The sequence below is a fragment of the Oreochromis niloticus genome, linkage group LG17, assembly GCF_001858045.2.
Source record: "Oreochromis niloticus isolate F11D_XX linkage group LG17, O_niloticus_UMD_NMBU, whole genome shotgun sequence".
NCBI lineage: Eukaryota > Metazoa > Chordata > Actinopteri > Cichliformes > Cichlidae > Oreochromis > Oreochromis niloticus.
In genome coordinates this window covers 14,462,888-14,477,436 of record NC_031981.2, presented here as the reverse complement: position 1 = coordinate 14,477,436, position 14,549 = coordinate 14,462,888, and the positions used below count along the sequence as shown (strand labels likewise).

General features: G+C 43.7%; 1 protein-coding gene across 8 annotated transcripts in view; it reads left to right on the top strand.

Moving 5' to 3' along the window:
• kmt2e (lysine (K)-specific methyltransferase 2E) overlaps window positions 1–14,549 on the top strand; it is a 28,413-nt gene that overhangs the window by 12,118 nt on the left and 1,746 nt on the right. For 3 of the 8 annotated variants that reach the window (XM_019346648.2, XM_019346646.2, XM_019346647.2), the window contains 22 exons: window positions 2,165–2,276; window positions 3,223–3,452; window positions 3,626–3,765; window positions 4,275–4,456; window positions 4,557–4,595; window positions 4,693–4,893; window positions 5,069–5,199; window positions 5,396–5,513; window positions 5,631–5,740; window positions 5,888–6,140; window positions 7,001–7,099; window positions 9,160–9,231; window positions 9,777–9,962; window positions 10,170–10,496; window positions 10,595–10,894; window positions 11,556–11,706; window positions 11,873–12,099; window positions 12,191–12,247; window positions 12,515–13,048; window positions 13,352–13,605; window positions 13,734–13,813; window positions 14,381–14,460. In XM_019346648.2, the coding sequence (XP_019202193.1) occupies window positions 2,165–2,276; window positions 3,223–3,452; window positions 3,626–3,765; window positions 4,275–4,456; window positions 4,557–4,595; window positions 4,693–4,893; window positions 5,069–5,199; window positions 5,396–5,513; window positions 5,631–5,740; window positions 5,888–6,140; window positions 7,001–7,099; window positions 9,160–9,231; window positions 9,777–9,962; window positions 10,170–10,496; window positions 10,595–10,894; window positions 11,556–11,706; window positions 11,873–12,099; window positions 12,191–12,247; window positions 12,515–13,048; window positions 13,352–13,605; window positions 13,734–13,813; window positions 14,381–14,460 (3,883 nt within the window). Of the gene's footprint in view, window positions 1–992; window positions 1,090–1,140; window positions 1,830–2,164; window positions 2,277–3,222; window positions 3,453–3,625; window positions 3,766–4,274; window positions 4,457–4,556; window positions 4,596–4,692; window positions 4,894–5,068; window positions 5,200–5,395; window positions 5,514–5,630; window positions 5,741–5,887; window positions 6,141–7,000; window positions 7,100–9,159; window positions 9,232–9,776; window positions 9,963–10,169; window positions 10,497–10,594; window positions 10,895–11,555; window positions 11,707–11,872; window positions 12,100–12,190; window positions 12,248–12,514; window positions 13,049–13,351; window positions 13,606–13,733; window positions 13,814–14,380; window positions 14,461–14,549 lie in introns of those variants that run through there. The other 5 variants (XM_019346652.2, XM_019346653.2, XM_019346650.2 and 2 more) reach the window with 5 other exon arrangements.

The following is a 14,549-nucleotide window of genomic DNA, read 5'->3' as shown; positions in this document are numbered from 1 at the left end:
ATATGCACACAGTGCCTGTAATCCAGCAGTGTCAAACTTGTTTTTGTTTGCAGGCTACATAAAAGCCTATTGGTTAAAAAAAAAAAAGCATTAAAGATTTTAATTTCATTTAGTTTGCAGAATTAGATTCATATATTTAATAAATTATCCAGTTAAACACCTGAATGGAAAAACCCAAGGTGACTTAAGATAAATGACAAATCAGTTTTCCACATTACAGAGAAGAACATATAATGGAAAATCTAAAAACCAGGTACTTTTCTGTTACTTAATTGAACACCCTTTTTCTCTTATTTAATGGCTTATCTATTACTTATTTTGACAGGTAATTTATCTATTACCTGTCTCTCATCAAACTGTACGACATGCCATGGGAGATGGTTTTGGTCAGGAAGAAGGCTTTCAAACTTACCATAATTCAGCCCTCTGTCCTGGATGAAATTAACAGTTCTAATTCTCATGACATAACCCATTTTTAAGAAATAAAAACTGAAAAGTCCAAAAGGTATTCCCTACTTGCTTTCAGTTTTGTTCAAGAGTAAATGTATGAATAATACAAACCCACCAGTTATGCGCATACAGAAACAAATACGCGCACGCACACAAACATGCTTCCTTCCTTCCCACAGAACAGGCTCGCTCACTTGTTTGCCTTGTTTGTCATTATCTTGATTTTTTTGTTTTTTCCTCCCAGACTAATTTGCAACACCTGTCTCTCTTCAACCTGTTTAACAAAAAAAAATAATAAAAAAAATTCCTTCTTTCCGCCTCTGAGTGATACACACCCACATCTCTTTATTATAAAGTGTAGACTTTGATCTGGTTAATCATTGATGGAAGAAAGTTTGTGAACCAACTGCACCCAGGTATAGACGTTCTGTGTTTCTGCAAACTTAATCTGTGTGGCAGTTAATCTGTTGTGTACGCATACACACCCCTCTTACGCTGGACCCGCCTCCGTACTTCAAGCATGCACTTTACGTTTTCGCTTTGACAGTGAATAGTTGAGTGGCAGTACACACAGGAAGTGCTGCACAGTGCTCTTTCGGCATGCAAAAGGAGCAATAGGGCTGAGAAGGGCTGCCACAGGTACCGTATCACCAGCTTGCCTTGGGACTCGCTGTTTAAAGGGAACTTTTAAGGGGTGTTTTTAAGTACTTGTTCAAGCTATATAATTATTCACTGTATCTCCTAATTGCCTTGGCTCTTTCTGGTGTGCTTTTTAACCTGAGTGCGAGCTTCAAAATAACGTGGTTATAGAGTCAGTCTCACATGGCCTGGTCAGGGTGCTCATTGTCTTTGCTGCTAAAATAGCTCCATATGAGGCAGTTCTTTATGCTTAGTGAGCGTCTTTATTGTATTTTGCCTAGATATTTTTGTAGCTTGGAGAGAGCAGGGTAAAAAAAACCTTTTGTCTTTATGACCTTTGAGCAGTTTTCTACACCTTGCTCTGGGAAGAGTTGAATCAAATGTGTTTTCACATGACGGAGCCATTCACTCATGTGGATATCGAGCTGAAACAAATAGCTGCGGCACCATAGCTTAAACAGTTCGTATCTCAAATGCATCTTGTTTATCCAGTATGTTGCACTCGTATTTCTCTCTTCCTATTCTTCTTCCCTCTCTTTTTTTTTCTTTTCTTTTCCCCTCTTTCATACTGGACCGTCTTGTCTCATGTCATCCGTTTTGCCAGTTCCACTTCCCTCTTCCACAGAGCAACTGAAGAACAGATTAATCATGTCATAATAAGGGTGGGTTGGTCCTAAACGGTCAAACAGGCTCTCTCTCTTCACCACTGAACGTGGCAGAAAAGTGGATCGACTGGTTTGGTAGGAACGAACTTGTGCAAGTGTGTGTTTTGTGTGAGTGACGGATAGCATGTGTTTTCTGATGATTGTCTGACTTGCAGATGTGGGTTCAGGGATTAAAAACGTCAGTTATGTGTGGCTCTCAGGCCTGAGGAGCCCGGATAAGGTGACATTATAGCAGACACTGTGGTGGTATATTTTTTAGTGGACTTCCTCTGGCAGCTGTAACCTCTGTGTCACCACCAGTAGCTACCCAGATGCAGACACATCCTTAAGACTGTTGTAAGGAAACTGTCCTTGAGTTACTTTGCTTTTCAGCTCTTAACACAGAGTTTTTGTTTGTTTCTGTCTTAAAGACCAGAGTCGGTGGAGGCCAGCCCTGTGGTGGTGGAAAAGTCAAGCTACCCACACCAGATTTACAGTAGCAGTTCGCACCATTCCCACAGTTACATAGGCCTGCCTTATGCTGTAAGTACACACACACACACACACACACACACACACACACACACACACACACACACACACACACACACACACACACACACACACACACACACACACCTTTCCTCACCTTCCTCAAACTTCTACAGATAACCTGCAAACCTTGAGCTGGAGACTTACAGTGAATAAATTTTACTGATTTATTGATTGATTTACGAGGATAATATTGCTTTCAGTACATGCTTTCGTGCTGTTTCTTATACAACACAAGCATTAATGAGTATAAACGCGTCTTTTAAAAAAAATCATTGTCAGTCAAACAAACACAAATAATGGCAGCAGCTGCCAAGATAAAAGCAGACTAAAGAAAGGTGGTCATGTTAGATCACTGATGCAGCAATGTTTGGGTTTAAAGGCAGCACAACAAGCCTGTCCCGAGGATTTAAGAAACCCAGAAAACAGAAAAATGTTGGCTGCTTCCTTGTCTACTTTGACATGAGGCATCAGAGGAAGGAGGGCATGGCAGGGTGTTTGGATATTAGAGGGAAAATGCAATTATAACACACAACCTTGCCATGAAACCTGTCTTTTTCAGTCATTGAGTGAAACTGATTTGCTATTGGTTAACTGACATTCTTAATCTTCTTAGGATATTTAAAATAGTACATAGAACTATAAAATGGAAACTGTGAAAAAACTAAGTCGGGGCTGTAAAACCTTTGCTTTGGACCTTACTAAACCTGTTGCTAACACATCTTGGCCTAAAAAAAGACTAAACATTTAATTTGCTAAGCAGGGTGCTGGTTGTAGAGGTAATTTTCTGTTGCCAACTATTTATCGCACCTCTCTCCATGATTTCCATGTGATAGCGCATGCCCATTGTGGCAACATTGTTTTGTAAACTAAACTATTTTGATAAGAAACGTTTACATACATCACATGACCAGTACATTTTCAATTGTTCTCTCAGGACCACAACTATGGGGCGCGGCCCCCACCTACACCGCCAGCCTCCCCACCCCCCTCCATGTTGATCCGACAAGGAGAGGGGGGGCTGTTTGTTCCAGGGGGCCAGGACGAAGCGTCTAGGGGCACCACACTCAGCACCTCAGAGGATGGCAGCTACGGGGCTGACATCACCCGTTGCATCTGTGGCTTCACCCATGACGATGGCTACATGATCTGTTGTGACAAGTGCAGGTGAGACACAAGTAGTCACAAGCACAACTAGTAGTGACTCAGGCCTCTTTCATCTAGCTGCCTGTTTTTGTTTTGTGTTCACTAGATCAGTTTTTTGTAACTTCATGTGGTTAATGGGAACAAAAATGTGGCTTAAAGGTTTATTAGAACCCCTTCTTAACGTTTCCCTTTAGTGCCTGGCAGCACATAGACTGCATGGGCATTGACAGACAGAACATTCCTGAGACCTACCTGTGTGAACGCTGCCAACCTCGACATCTCGATAGAGAGAGGGCCGTCCTGCTGCAGACCCGGAAAAGAGAGTCTTTATCTGGTAAGGGAACACATTTATGAAGCTCTCAACATTTCCCTTTACCCTTGTACTTTTTTTTTTTTTTAATTTCTGTTGAGAAAAATCTCAATAAAGTTGCAGTAATTCACAAAAAGAAAACCTAGAGAAACTAGATTATTTTGAGAGCTGAGCTATGAGGCGTTAGAAGCAAGAACCCACAGATAGATGTTTCAGTTCTGCTTTTACTGGCTTCCTTGCTGCAGTAAATGGCCAGCTCATTACTGAGTAAAGCAGGTTGTAAGCTGTGTCAGGGTGCAGCCTCCTCCCCCTGCAGGACAGCCAGATATAATTCTGCCTGAGAGCAGGATGTACTGACACCTGCAGGTCAAGCAGAAAACTGCAATTTAGTTTGATGTAGCAAGCCTTGTCTTCCATTAGTATGACACGATTAGCTTTTGTTTTGCCTGAAGCAGGTGTAGCTTTTTATATCTTTGTGTGTGTCACTTTCTTTGTTCCCTGCCTGACTCCTAATAATTCGCTTGCTCATTCAGACGGGGACACCAGTGCTACAGAGAGTGGAGATGAGGTTCCGCTAGAGCTCTACTCCACCTTCCAGCACACGCCTACCACCATCACCCTCACCACTGGACGCCTTGGCAATAAGCAATCTGATAAAAAGCGCAAAAAGAGTGGTGAAAAAGAGCCTCCAGCGTCCTCTGCTCGAGCTAAAAAGGTCAACGTTTACTCATTCACTTACAAAATTAATACTTTACAAACACCTGTTTGGAACGCCGATTAACCTCAAACTTTTAATTTATTTAATTACCTTACAGGCCTTCCGAGAGGGGTCCAGAAAATCCTCTAGAGTAAAGGTAAACTTACAGAACACTTTCACGTCCACCATCTCTAGAATCCAGAATGCTCCTTTTAAATCTGAGCTGTGATTCACATTTGTACTGTTTTTCTCAGGGTGCAGCTCCCGAACAGGAGCCAACAGAGCACCCGTCTCTGTGGGAGAACAAGATCAAAACGTGGATGGAGCGTTACGAGGAGGCCAGCAGTAATCAGTACACTGAGGATGTTCAGGTCCTGTTGCGTGTTAAAGAACAAGACGACGGCAAGAGTCTGGCATACAACACGCACCCAGCCTCTTTCAAACCCCCTGTAGAGGTACATATATACACACTGAGTCAATCTCCACTGGTAACACAAATATGATAACACCCAAACACATTGCTTGTCTTTAGCAGCCTGCAACACTAGCTTTCCCTCTCGGGGTTCACATGTAATGCAATCAGAGCCTGTCCACGATGTTTGCTTATGTCAGGCGGTTTGTGTCTCCCAGAGTCAAGTTCAGAAGAACAAGAAGATCCTCAAGGCGGTGCGAGACTTGGCCCCAGACTCCCTCATCATTGAGTACAGGGGCAAGTTCATGCTTCGACAGCAGTTTGAGGCCAACGGATACTTCTTCAAGAGGTTAGGAAGCTGGTCACGAGTCAAAAGGATTTTCCCTCTTGGATTTGTGTCTCAATCTAAATTGAGTGCAACTTCGTTTTTAGTGCAGGCCAAATAAATTAACTCTTAATGTAATGCCAGATGATTTAAGATGTTAAATTGAGGTGTTTTATGTGCATTGATCCCACTCATCCCCTGACCTTGCTTTTCTCCTCAGGCCATACCCTTTTGTGCTATTTTATTCAAAATTTGATGGACTGGAGATGTGTGTAGACGCTCGCAGCTTCGGAAACGAAGCACGTTTCATTCGCCGCTCTTGCACTCCCAATGCTGAAGTATGTAACATTCAAAAGTGCTTAATAACTTGCTTCTTTTCACTTAATTAACCAAAACTCTTATCCATAGTTGCAAGCGCATTATTTTTTACTAATACTCTTCTGAACATCCCTCAGGTGCGTCATGTCATTGAGGACGGCATGTTACATTTATACATCTACTCATTGCGGCCGATATCCAAGGGCACAGAGATCACAATTGGTTTTGATTTTGACTATGGCAGCTGGTAAGTGTCAAGGAGTAAAACTGCCAATTACTTTCTAGCAAGACAACATCGTTTCACTAAATTTCTCCTGTTTTTGTTTGTTTGTTTGTTTGTTTGTTTGTTTGTTTGTTTGTTTGTTTTGGTTTTTTTGTTTATTTGTTTTTGTAGTAAATACAAGGTGGACTGTGCCTGTGTGAAGGGGAACCAGGAGTGCCCGGTACTCAAGCACAACCTAGAGCCCACAGAGAACCTGGGTTCTGCAGGCAGACGCAGAGGGAATCGGAAGGACAAGGAGTTGGCAAGGGACGACCAGGCCCAGAACCAGAACGTGGGTTTGGACGGCGAGGGGAAGGGCAAGAACATAGGCGACAGCAAGCAGAGAAAACTCTCTCCTCTCCGCCTCTCCATCTCAAACAACCAGGCAAGATTACATTTTAATGTACGGTGCACAAAATACGCCTGGTGTCAATCACCCTTTTTAACACTTCTTCAACTTCTTAATTTAGATTTATTTTCTGTTAAAATGCACTCACCCTTATAGTCCATGCATGTGGTTTAGTTTGGTCTGTGCATGTGTTTTCCATTGTTAGTCACTCTTTGTTATTGTACATCCTGTTTAGTTCCCTCCCTTTTTTTTTTTTTTTTTTCCTCTCCCATCATCCCTGTTATGCATCCACTTTTGTCCCCTCCCAGCTACTTTTTATTTTTACTTTTAGTTTTTTATATAGTCCAGATCTTACTGCACTTTTGTGCCACTGGTCTGGCAGAGATGTGCAGTAGTAACACAATCAGAGGCGCCGACGGTAACAAAAGTCTCATTTGTTATCGGTTGTGGAAATTATTTTAGAGTTCATGATTCAGGGAAATCTTATTTGTGACTTGAAAATTTGGTTTAGAAACCGGTCCCATTTGAATTAGAAAGAACTGCCTCAGGCTTTCAGAAATGCAGAAACATGAGTAGACCTGTCCCAGTAAGACATAGGAGGTTTTAATATCACGGCCCTATGATGATACCCAATGGACATGACAGTATTCAAGCTGCTACACCATTAATTTAATAAGGGGTTGCTAATAAAGTCATAACTTTCAAGAAGGCCACTTAGCAGTTGTGTAATGTGCACAGACCGACCACCTATCTAATGGTATCTTTAAAAAGTTCTTCCTTAGCCTCTCCCTCACCTCCCCTCTCCTCCACTATTACCTGTCTCCTTCTAGTCTGTAGCCAGACTGAATGATCAGCCATGATAAAGCGCCATACCCCGCTCTCCCCTCCTCTTACAGGATCCTGAGTTATTTGAGGATCTAGAAGACAAAACCTCCGTTAGCAATGAAGTAGAGATGGAGTCAGAGGAGCAGATTGCAGAGAGGAGGAGGAAGATGGTAAGTGTGCCGAGCTAGGGGCTACAGCTTACCCCCCTCCCCCGCTGCCGTGCTACCACCCAGCAGAAAGAGCAAAAATAAAAATAAAACTGTCCCCTGTTGCTCTGGGTGTGGACTTAACTATTTGTCTGCTAAGGGCTTGGATAGGAGCAGCTGTCTTCTACCTCTCCTCCATAAAACCAGCCTCCTCCTTCACCATTCATCTACTGCTAGTGCACTCCCACTATTATCGGTGCCTCTGTTGCTGTTTTGTTCAAACCCGCTGTGCTTTCCCTCCTTCTGCTTCGACTTTTCCCCTTTTCTCACGGCGCTGAGGCTTTGTGCTTGTCTGTCATTACGTTTATTTTCCTCATTTGTTGCCTGTTTTTTCTTTTTTTGCCCCTTCACCATGTGAGAACATGAACAGGCCTGCAGTGCCACATGCCTGTTGACAACCTTGCCAGTGTATTGTCTCTTTATGCACATTGAAACTATCCCCCAGTGTGTGTTACAGTTTGAGTAGAGCTCTCTTCTCACCTTCATTGTAGCCATGAGATTGAAATGGCCTGTTACCGGTTCAACCACTCTCTCTGCCAAATGGTCCTATGTCCCCGAGAGATGGGATCAAACACACACACACACACACACACACACACACACACACACACACACACAGGAAATTACCCTGCAGTCAGCTCCGTTTCACACGGTAGAGCCAAGGTGTAAAGCGCTGACTCATTTTTGGCTAAGGTACAGTTCTGATAATCGGCCAGAGAGATTGATGGATGGATGGATAGATGGAGGGAGTGACTGCAGAGGGTAGATCCCTGTTGCCAGGGCCTTATTGACTCCGGGAGATCCAATAAGCTGCCTTCTATGCAACATGGCATGAGAGGGGCACCCTGCTTGAGCAAAGAAGCGTACATTTACACACTGACAATCACAAGCGTAGTAGGTGTGTGTGGACTTTTTTAAATCTGTGTGGTGGAGGTGCTGCATGGTAGAGAAATATCTTGCCTGCTTAAGCTCTTACTGAAAGTTCTATTGGTTGAAAGGGCATCCTGGGTTTATGTTTTGTCCTCCTACTACCCCAGCTCTTTAGACATTTTATGTATTCTAACACTTTACACTTAGTGTTCTGTCGCCTGTGGGAAGAGTCAAAATGCGAAATCATTGCTAACATGAGCTCCCCTTTTCTTTATATTTGTGTTAGGGCTCCTTTAGCTTAGCCTCTGTGATAGAAGTTGGAATATACAAAGAAAATGAACATTTAAAAACAACCCTTTACTGCCGCCGCAGTTTGTTCTTCCTCCTTGTGGGGAACTCCGCTATTGTTTCCCTTACTATTCGAGCCAAACTTCAACCGATCAATATTCTGCCTACATACAGCATCTTTGCCATTGGTGCTACTGTTTGCTTTTTGTAGGGCTGCATGCAAACACGTGGTTGAAGTTCAGTAATTCTCAATCAGATAAGCAGGACCATAAATCCCTTTTTAAAGATCAAGATTTTAAGAATATGTCAAATGATGTGCTGTGACTCTCTTTGTGAGATGAGTGTAATAAGCTGCTGGTCAGTGATTGTAGTGAATGCCCAGCTTTTGGTAGAAGGAATTAAGAGACCTGTGCCTTTTTAACGTAGTGTTTTTCTGTAAAGCTTAGTTCTTAGGAAATTCTGTGAAGATGTTGGTTTACAGCAGGAGTCCCGCTATGAGAGGTTGTTCCTAAATTTTTGAATACTTGTCAACGACTTGTCTTTGGAAGCCAAAGCTCCAAAAAGGCCACAAGTGGAATTGCATGACCTTGAGATCTTAGACTATGGGTTTGGAGTGGCACCAATGTTTTTCTCACTGCTGTGAAAAGGGCCATTACATCCTGGTATTGTTAGTGCATTCCTGAAGATGCTCTATAGTTGTAAATATCCTGCATAGTGTTATTGCATATTACCCAGTAACCTTAGCGCCTGAAATTTCACCAGATGATTAGAGATCCTTTAGTCCAGTCATGTCCATTGTTAGTGAAGCCTTGTTTAGGTGGGACATGTCTCTTCTAAACTGGGCTGTTTCTTTATTAAACATTCAGGCCAACCCAGCGGAGCAGTCCCATCTACCTGTCGGGGCGGCTTCGTGCTGGAGGGGGCTGAAAATCAAGGAGGTAAACTTGACCCATACATGGCCAACCCCACCCATCTACCAACCTCGTAGTGGTGCCTGACTGAGTTAAAAGCGTACTAACAGTCCTGTCTTTACAGCAAACTTTAGCCTATGCAGGCAAAAAAAAGAAAGTTGTTGTTTTTTTGTTTTGTTTTTTTTTTCTTTTCTTCAAAGGTGTGTTTTTACTAATGATGGAGTGCTTTGTTTTTGGTGGAGGTAGCTATGGTTTCTTTATAAGGAGCTGGGGAAATTTATTTGCATACAAGCTAAATTAAAACACCTTGTTCTCCTACATTTTTCTCTCACTCCAATCTCCTCTTTTGTTTACTCTTATTGTGAAAGTGAAGGGACATTTTTTTTCCACTTGGCTCTGCATATGGCACTCTGCACTCAGATAGAAATGCTTTTCGCTGTGTAGCACACATTAACCCGTTGCACCGCTACCTCTGGGGCTTTACATGGGAGTAGTACTCCATGAACTAATCTGTGCGCACTCTCTTCCTCTCCCTCGCCCCTCCTCCATGCCCCACATCTAACCCTCTGCAGACACGAGAGGAGAGGAAGATGGAGGCCATCCTGCAAGCCTTTGCCCGAATGGAGAAGAGAGAGAAACGACGGGAGCAGGCGCTGGAGAGAATCGGCAGCATAAAGTCCGAGGTTGGGGGCCGCAGTGACATTAAGGAGGAGCCTCCAGCCACACCAGAGACGGCAGATTCGCCAGCTGTCATGCAGGTCAGAGCACAGATTTAAAAAAAAAAAAACAACAACTTTTATTTATATTTTAATTGATGTTGGCAGAAATGCTTCTTCTGAGCTGTACTATAAAAAATAAAATGTGTGTTTTTGTTTGGAGCGAGCTATTGTCAGATTTTTAAGAGATTTATGTATTCAAATGTGATGTTATTGAACTCTCAAATGTGTGTTGTTGTTTTTTTATAGCCACTCCTGGAAGTAAAAGAGGAACCAGGTCTAAAGCCAGCCAAGGTTAAAGGCACGAGGAACAGGAAAAGTTTCTCAAGAAACCGCACTCACATTGGGCAACAGCGGCGACGAGCTCGCACCATCAGCACTTGTTCTGACCTGCCTCCCAGCTCTCCAGCTGAGTCTGTGGAGCCTGTGACCAATGAAGCCCCTGAAGGAGAAACGCCCACTGTGCCAGAGCCGGAGGCCATCTCCACACAAGCACCCGACACCAGTCCTCCGCACAGCAGCTCACCTGCACCTGACAGAAACCGAACAGGGAGCAAGAATTTCAAAACAAAAAAGGTACAGGCACATGTTTAATTCTGCATATGAAACATATTCCTGGCTTTTTAAAAATGTTCAGGAACCCTTTAGAATTCTTCTCAAACTCTTTTCCACAGCACTTTGTGAATGAGTGGGTAGGTGAGAAACAGCAGGACCGCGGTGCTGTACGAACACCAGAACCAGTCCCAGAAAGGCCGCTGAGAATAAGCAGTGACCCTGAAGTGCTGGCCACGCAGCTCAACGCCCTGCCAGGCCTGGCCTGCTCCCAGCAGGTCTACAGCACGCCCAAACACTATGTCCGCTTTTTGTCCCCGTTCTTGGCAAACCGCAGCCCCACATCTCCCGGGGTCCCCACTGGGAGACGGCGTTCCCGAGAACTACCCGAAATGCCACCAACCACTGGGTCCTGCAAGAAGGTACAGACTTCTGCTTTTTAAAGCAATCCTGCATTTCTTTGATGCTCATGGAAAAAAAAAACTTAAACAGCTAGATTTGGAAAGTAGATCTTTGTTTACATAGGAAATTACTAAGTTTTCCCAAAATGCCACAGCCTTTGAATTTCTTCCATTCTTTGTTAACTTCGTCTCCATGAATGCATCAAAAAGTTTCCAGTGAGATGAACTCATTTGAAGTCTCCCAGAATATTATCGAGGGACAGGACTGTCACTGTTTAGCTGCTTTATTTAGAAGCTTCCTATAATAAGTTGCTGAATTTATATTCTCTTTTACTAAAGTGCTTCTAGAAGCAGAATTTATCATTCAGTAGCTATCTTGTTAAAACCTAGGTACTTAATTTTGCCCCTGTCTAAATGAATAGGGAGAGGGTGAGGACTTTATTTTGAATTTTTTTTAATTTAAAGTTGTTGTTTTTTGGAGGGGGGTTTAAGCTTGAGATTAGAAGCTGCTTCTCTCCTTTTACACAGCATCTCTGTAACTTGATTAATACCATGACCATTTAGGTTAGTTTCTATATTTTTATTACAATATTAAGTAGATATACCTGCCACCACATGTTTGAAACTGTTGTGAATGTCTCCTGTGGACTCTCTCTTTGTTATAACGGCTCTGTTTTTACAGCGATGGTTGAAGCAAGCTCTAGAGGAGGAAGGCTCCACCAGCCCAGGCAGACGGCCAAGTCTTCTCATGCCCGGTGAAGGCCCTCTCAGCCCCTCCATTAACGGAGACTCAGACAGCCCCCTACCCTATAATGGCATCTGCTCGCTACCAGGTAAGTCTGGGTTCGAACTGATCCATCTAATGCCACTTAAACTACAAACATAACAAAGAAAATTGTGTATTTATTCAATGATGGTAAAAGAAACCAGTCTTAATAACAGGAAATAATCAAGCTAACTTTAAATCATAGATGCCACACTCTGTTTGACATCTTGCAGAGTTGCCCACTCCTTTGAAAAAGCGACGGTTGAGTCCTTTGGACGCCTGTATGTCTGAGAGCTCAACGCCCTACGGTTCCCCTTGTGCCACACCCACCCGGACAGAACAGTCGGAGACGACGCTGGCACCAGCCTTAATGGCCACCCCTCCACGTCCCCGAACAGAGGAGCCAAGCACGGAGCCCTTGCCCAGCACCCCGACGCAAACGCTTAATGCCCCTCAGGAGGTAAAGCTGTGTTTATGCATAAGCCTGTGAACGTTACATGTTTGTTTACATGAGGAAGAAAAAGTGGCTAAGTGTGTTTGCTGTTACACAGAATGAATCTTCAGGGGAGAACTCACCAGAGGTCAACCGGAAACCTTGTGTGCAGGAGGTGAGATCATACCTCTAATATATTTAATTTGGAAATGACTTAAACCATCAGTCTCCGTCAGTTCCAGTACTGTACTGTTTGAAAATGTGGTGGTATTGCTGTAATAGTTTTCTATAATAAACCTGTAATAAAAATGTGCAGCTACATCCAAACATCAACCAGTAATCCAAAACATAATGTCAATTTAAGTCTGTTAGGCAGACATGTTCTTAGTGTTATGCCTCATCAGTGTTCATGTTGTGTATTCACGCCTTGCTTCTCACGCAGGCCGATCGTCCTCCTTCGTTGGCGTCCTCTCCCTGCATCAGGGTTCCTAGTTCAGATGGACTCCCGTCAGAAGCCAAGGTGTCAGTTCCAGAGAGCCCACAGCCTCCACCTGCTGAGTCGGTGGACTGTGGAGAGGACAGGCCTGATAGTGGGGGTGTAGAAGGCACCAGTGAGGCTCCCTTGTCTACAGAAACATGTGCTTCCTCTTATTCTGGCTGGATAAAAAGCCCAGAGAGGGGCCCGACTGGACCAGCTGGCCTGAACTTCTCTCCAGTCAACTCAAACTTAAGGGACCTCACCCCCTCCCACACTCTGGAGCCTCTGGCAGCCCCCTTCAGACCCGAGGCTGCAGCAGGACCCTCAGCAGGAACGGGGTCACTGGTTGGCTCTCAGCCCTCGTTTAGCGAAGGCCAAGGGCAGCTCTTTCACCCCGGCTCTGAGGAGGGAAGTTCTCTCAGCTTCTCACGCTCGCTGAATGGGGACAGCGCTGGCGACGGAGGAGGCTCGGCACAGAACCCCCCACAGAAGAAAAAGGTGAGATTACTGACCTGTAGAGATGGAAAAGAAGCAATCTGAAAACACTAGATGGCCCTTAATGAGATTGTAAATGCATTTTGCCCCCAGACATTTTAACCAAACAGTTAATTAGTTAACAGTCTGAAAAAATAATTAGTTACTTATATAATATGCAGAGAGAGTACCAATACATTGTGAACAAATGAGGTTTGCAGCGGGACTCCAGAAGTATTGATGCTTCCAAAGGTTGAATTATTATTCTTCAAATGCTGCCCTCTACTGGTTTGACTTAATGTTTTTTGTGGTTCTGCTTCCTCCCAGGTTTCCCTTCTAGAATACCGTAAGCGTCAGCGCGAAGCCCGTCGCAGCGGCTCCAAGACCGAGTGCAGCTCTCCCGTTTCCACTGTGCCGCCTCTAGCTGTGGACGCCTTCTCTGTCTCTCTAGAGACCACCAGCGAGCCTCCTCTACCTCCTGCTTCCACGGCTCTCTCGAACACCACCGCAGCTTTAAGAGAGCCACAGACAAACGAGGAGGCAGAGTCCACCGAAGAGAAGGAGGGAGGAGAAGGACAGTGGTGTGTGCTTTAATGTGTTGAAATGATAACTACAGATAAATGTATAAACAGGAAAAAAAAAAAAAAGCTCTGCATTCATGGTAGCAAACCTTAGTACATAAAGTCTTCTTATTGATGTTTCACTTCAGGACATCGTCGACTTCTGTAGAGCAGGCCCGAGAGCGCAGCTACCACCGAGCTCTGCTGCTCAGCAAAGATAAAGATACAGGTAAGAAAATGGAAATCGTATGGTGTGAGGATGGAGAAGCAAGCCCTATATGTTACAGCCTGCCATGGGCAGAAAGTCCTCATGCATGTAAAGAAGTGCCCTTAAGCCTTTCGTAATGGTAGTTGATCATGTTTACTGACATTTTTCAAGGAACCAGCACCCAAAATACCTGTAGCAGTTTGAGAGGTGCGCTGCTGTAGTACATGAACAGTGTAGTTACCCTATTTCCTTTTTTTTTTTTAACTTTGTGAGTGAAGTGGTGGTGAGTGCTTTGTTTCTTTGTGAGAGTAACATGAGTTGGAAGGGAGAAGTTGGAATTCTTTTTGCAATATGAAGGCAGCTGGTTTGAACCGTGTGCAGGAAATCCTGGAATAATAAAGTAATTTGTTTTCTCATAACCTGAATTAAACAATCTGTTTGTATCTGTTTTTGCTTTTTACTATCAATGTGTTGCAAGCATTTTAAACCATGCATGAAAGGTCATACAACCAGATCTGTCTCCATCAGAGCTGTTTACATTTGTCATGTTTCTTTTTTTTAAATGATGATCTGTTTTGTATTTTTTAGATGGTGAGACAGAAGGTGGAGATACGCCTTCGATGAGGGAGTGTGCATCTCCGAGTGTCCAGAAGACCCCGACCCACACAGTGAGTTGACGTCAGGCTATCATCACCAGTTTTATTGCCAGTTTATTTTTATTATGATTTATTTTATTAAATTTAATTAATTTTAGTCA